Genomic DNA, 5836 nt, shown 5'->3' with positions numbered 1-5836 from the left:
AGTGAGAGGCCCGCGTACCGCAAAAAAAAAAAAAAAAAAAAAAAAAGTAACTTCAGTTAAAATAAAAAATAATCAAACTTAAACCCCCTGTAATAAAAAATGAAGAATAAAACTAAAAAATAACTGAGATTTCTCAGAGTCAATGATAAATTGTATGAACTGTATATGGAAATCTAAACTGAAATTATATAAATCAGATGTATTATTGCCTTAACTCACCTGTAAATATTAATTAGGAAATAATTAGTGTGAAAATTACAAGCAGATCCTTTGCCAAGTATTAAAACATTTGTTGTTAACATCTGAAATAATTATATTGTTACTGAAAATGTTTAATAGGTAATTGATACGTGTAATAATTATTACCACATAGGCATTGTGTTATAATAGATAGGGTTAAATATAAATTTATTCCTTACAAAGTAAAAGTACTTAATAGCTATATTAATTAAAAACATACATTATAAATAAAGAAGTCACATAATTAAAAAAATAATATTAAAGTAGCATCTCAGCATAAACATCTTACCTTTAATGGTTTAACTGAAAATGAATAAATATACTTAGGTTTTTAAAATGTAGAATATCATTAATATTAAAAATATTTCATTTAATTACACTGATAAAGGTAGTAATAATAAATTGATTAAAATTGAAGGCACGGTAAATATGAGAAAAATGCAGAGAAAAGGTTAAGATCTGAGAAAAACAAATCTTTTGGTGATAAGTAGACAGATATCAAGATCAGTCTATCTACACCCTGAAAAAAGCAACCTCCAAAATTACCACTTTTATATTTTCAAGGCTCATTAGTAGTAGTAGTTGGTCAGATCATAGCATTCATGTCTGTTGATTATTTGAAATGAGTGAGAAATAAATAAGTGATCTCAGATAAACTATCAAGATGTCTGCATGTAGAAATGGCCTAAAATGAGAAACAGATCCCTGTCTACCTCTCTTATTTCAAATCCATTTGCATAACCCCATTGCAAAATATACTAAAACTTAATTAACCCACCAGTACAAATAAGAAAGAAGTGGTACAAGTGAGGCAAATATAAGTGCAGCAGCCCCAAATTAGACTGACAGCTTGAATGTGAACACAAGGAAAACGACACTTCGGTATGGGTGCCCTCTAACCCCCCAGCAGTTAGTCTCCATCATTCTTCTTTCCCTCTCTCACATGAAATATCTGCCGAAACAAATGGCTTCTCTCCCATTATTGCAGGTGTAAGTTGACCTAGTGGACCCCTGTGGGAGAGCATACAAAGCCCGAAGAAAGTTCATCAATCTTACTTCACAGTAGAAGTACGCTATATGTAATGTCAACTCCTAAGATCCTAAACTCAATTAGCTGGGAGCTAGCATTACCTGTAACCTGCAGGTGCTTCTATATGCCATGTAATGAGTGAATGTTCTACGTTCTCAATGCATATCACTAAATCATCACTGTGGCAAGATGCACTTTCTTACTGTGGATTTTCTAAACGTTCTAAAAAGCCACAAAAAAAAAGCGCCTCAGAAACCTAGACAATGGGAAGAATCAGAATCCTGAATTTATTACATACTCTCATAAATCAATGCAATAGAAACAAATATCCCAAGAGGAACATATTTTAGATTGTACCTTAGGGGACCTGTTCCGATATCTGTCAGGGCACAGAGATGAACAGAGGGAACAGTAGAATGTTAGAGCATACGATAGGTTAAGGGAGGCACATCACTATCACATGCATGTTCAGAGAGCAGTCTGGATTTACATATAAATATTTTACAAATATAAAACCAAGTCAGAGAAAAACAAAGAATTTCATTAAACACAATAGCAAAGACACTAGATGCAAACTTATGGCCATTAAGTTCAAAGTCTATTTCAATACATCCCTCCTAACCTATCAGGTTTCTTTCTTTTCAAGGGTATTTTCAGATGTGGTGACCTCAGTAAAATCTCTGATGGAGGGATGAATAGGCTTTAGTCATTGGTTTCAATTTCTAGCTCACATCAAGGTCTCCTTCCATTTTCAATAGGTAGGAAACCAACTCGCTGTCTAGTTGCTCCTTGGTCAGTACAGGGGGCAAAGGCTGACTAGGCAGCCATATTCAGGTCCCATGAACCAAAAGAAAAAAGATGCAAGAGCTGGGCCTGGGTGGGCCAAGGACCAGTTGAAACTGAATTTAAGTTAACTTAGTGGGTGGTCAGTTAAATGCTTTATAGGAAGGTTGCTAGGTTTGTTGACTGGGTGGCTATTGGTCATCCAGTTGTATGATCAACCTGCTTACTCATACTGTCCTTTCCTTCCATTCATCCATGCCTGAAGCTTCCTTTATTAACTCATGCTCCATGCCCTTCTTCAATTATTTTTAAGCTTAGCAATACTTTCCCCCATCCAAGGTATTTCTTTGATATTCACAATTTCATTATTTTAATGAAGTTTTTCAGGACTAGGGTAATGAGAATCTCCAGATCAGCATTCTGTTTATATACATAACCCAAATAAATTCTTCAATAATTTTCCTTGTTTTATTTTATAAATTACCATCGTCAAGGAGGAAGAAAGAGAGGGAAAGTGAGAAAACTGTTACTCTGGCTAAAGAGAGAGAGTGAGTGTGTGTGTGTGTGTGTGTGTGTGTGTGTGAGACAAAGTGGAGGTGGAAGGTACTTTCAAGTTTATCTTGTTCAGCTCTATCCAAAGAGATATCATTCTTGGTTTAGAGGAAAATACACTGAACTGGGAATTCACAAGACCCGATTCTAGATTCCTTCCAGTCCTGGTTCTGTCACTAACTGTGAGAACCCAGCAAACCACATAGCCTATGTGTCTCAGTTTCTATGTCTGAATTCTTATCTGCATTTGCCTTTTGAATTTGCATAATGTTATGATGCTCTAATAGCATTATGTACATCAAAGTAGTAGCACTATTAAGTTTCTATAAGTGCCCAACAATTATTAAGCTACATGACTATTGTTCTTGTTAGCATGAATTTGTGCCCAATTCCAGTCTCCTCTTACTGACTATAATCCTGTTACTACCTCTCCCTAGGTTTTTTATTTGTTTTGGAGAAGGTGGGGTGCTTTGTGCTTCTCTGTAAACATTTCAGGCAAATTATTATCCTATAATTTGATCCATCATCTCAAGACCCTACTGTCTTAGGCTTTCAAGAAGACAAATAAATGGCATGTAGGGTTTCCCTGGTGGCGCAGTGGTTGAGAGTCCGCCTGCCGATGCAGGTTCGTGCCCCGGTCCAGGAAGATCCCACGTGCCGCAGAGCGGCTGGGCCCGTGAGCCATGGCCACTGAGCCTGTGCGTCCGGGGCCTGTGCTCCCCAATGGGAGAGGCCACAACAGTGAGAGGCCCGCGTACCGCAAAAAAAAACCAAAAAAAACAATAAATAGCATGTAAAACTCTTACTGATGTGTTGGCCAGTTCAACATGAACCCTCATTAATCTCTACCTTTTATCTGTGACAAAGGTTTTCTCATTAGAATGCTCTGAATTTACTGTTTGAAACAGAGTAACCACTCTGGGAGAAAATTAGGTCATATGCACAACTCAAAAGCCAAAATGTGATTCATGGGAGAGATGTACTTGGGTCTCTGAGGAACTGTTGACATCCTTTCAGACCACAAGGCAACCACTCCTATGCCTATCATTCTCTAAGTGAGACCCATCCTGGAGAACAGATGCACATTAATAACATTAACAACAACAAATATGAAGTGTGCCATTTCAATACATTATAAAATCTGGAAGCAAATTATTATTGATTTTGGCCCAGATTCCATAAGAAATGGAGGCTATGCAAATAAAGGTTTATATATATATGGATACTTACTGTATTGACAATTTCTTCCCATGAATTCTCCTGGGCACTCACAGGAATAGTTAGCAACAAGGTCTGTGCATATTCCTCCATTTTTGCAAGGCTCAGCTTCACATTCATTAATATCTGAGGAAAACAGAGAGAAGAGAGGAAGAGAATTATTGGTGAAAAAATGATCAGTTATTAGAAGGTTTTAGGCGTTTCAAATAAAACAAAGTCTAAATAATGCTGTGTGTGTGTGTGTATGTCTCTAGTCAATAATATAAATGGTGCCTACAATCAACAATTGATTAGCAATCAAAGTAAATCCAGTTCAAATGGAATTGAGAATCCAAATCCAGCAGAACTAAACCACTCTCCTATCCTGAAAATAAATATGAATAGTTTGGGGAAATATTCAGCATATCCTTAGAATTAAATCAAACAAATTAACCCTGATAGAGAAATGAATTGGTATCACAAGATCTAGAAACCTCCTCAGCAGCAACCACTGCCAATTAACACTGTCTCATTTCATCTTAATTCATTAAAATTCTAACTGACAGAGATGTTTTAGTTTCTAAATAGTTCACCTTTGATGAATGCGACGAGAAGTAAATTGGAGTTAACAGGTAAATCTTGTTATATGCAGAGTATAATAAATGTAAATGATGATCACTTCCTAATCTCATTCAAGGGTTTCTAAAGTTAGGAGGGCTAAAGGGACTTACCTTTTAATGAATCATTATTATACCTGATGCAAAATCATATGAAATAGAAAACATTCAGCAAATTATACTAATTTCCACACTAATTTTGGACAACAGGGACAACAAATGGGATTTTGAATGAAAAAAGAATTAAAGACTAATTCAGTCAAATATCAATCACTGATATTTACACATCATTTCATCTAAGCTCAGCACCAAGCTAGGTTCTGTGGGAGCTACTAAAGTAACTGGAGGACATGCACTCTCCCCATCACTTTCCCTTCCTATCATCTATCTCAACTGAAATCCTGCTCTGCTCTTATTCCCACAACTCCTTCTTACATATCTAAATGGTGTTACTTAGGGACTGTCTGTTTATGTGCCTTTCACCCTTTCACCTAGTCAATCTGTAAAGTTTACAAATACAGCACCCGTCCTGCACTGTTCTTTGTACCTCCACAAATGCCACACTCTATCTGGAAAACCACTAGTGCCCAATAAATATTTCTTGATAAAATTTATAACAAAATAGTGGTGCAAACAATCTGAAAGAAATTATTTCAGACGTGTGATGTGCCTTCGGATACACTACAACGTATCAAAAGTTATTCTGAAGTCCTGGGTTTTCATAGTGCTTAAAACAATATGATCATTAAACTACCCCCTCAATATCAAACAAGGACAAAATACTAGAAAACCTCTATTTTGCCCTTTCCTTTAACTTCTTTCTTATAAATAGCATCTCCTCCTGGAAGCAGATTTGTTCATCCTTTCATTCTAAGTTTATGGCAAAGTTTGGTCTAAATTTCTTTAGGCAGGTGACCACTTTCTCTGAAAAAACCATCCCTTTTGGTGTCTGGTCAAGTGCTACAGTTTGAGAGTAGAGACAATTGATGACTGTGTTCAGACAGAATCTGAATAATTTGATCATTTTATAATATCAAACAATAGGATAAAATCAGAATCTGATCATCTCTAAAAAATAGCTGTGTACTATATAATAGACTCACAAATATTTGACACTAAAACTCTTAAGCAAGAAGGAAGGAAGGAAGGAAGGAAGGAGGGAAAGGAGAGAAAGGAGGGAAGGAAGAGTATGTCATATTCATATTCTCATCTGATGAGATATTTAGCTCTTTTTGTCTTAACAAAAATTCACTTTTTATTTATATTGGACTAACATGAAAAATATTTTCATTAAACTTTGAAAATAGCACAAAAGTCTCTGTGCTATTTATTTTCTTACCAGATGAATGTCAGGAAATGGCAATGACTGGCTACTTTGGAACATGCTTAATATGTCTTTCCCTATATCATATCTACT

General features: G+C 35.8%; 1 protein-coding gene across 2 annotated transcripts in view; it reads right to left on the bottom strand.

Annotated features, from left to right (window-relative positions):
• Positions 1–5836, bottom strand: part of EDIL3 (EGF like and discoidin domains 3) — a 443350-nt gene that overhangs the window by 185747 nt on the left and 251767 nt on the right. For both annotated transcript variants that reach the window (XM_007448349.1, XM_007448350.1), the window contains one exon: positions 3836–3949. In XM_007448349.1, coding sequence (XP_007448411.1) covers positions 3836–3949 — 114 coding nt within the window. The remainder of the gene's footprint in view (positions 1–3835; positions 3950–5836) is intronic.

This window comes from Lipotes vexillifer, unplaced genomic scaffold, assembly GCF_000442215.2.
Source record: "Lipotes vexillifer unplaced genomic scaffold, Lipotes_vexillifer_v1.1 scaffold654, whole genome shotgun sequence".
Taxonomy (NCBI): Eukaryota; Metazoa; Chordata; class Mammalia; order Artiodactyla; family Lipotidae; genus Lipotes; species Lipotes vexillifer.
Note: the sequence above shows the minus strand (reverse complement) of the source record. Positions and strands in the feature narration are given on the sequence as shown.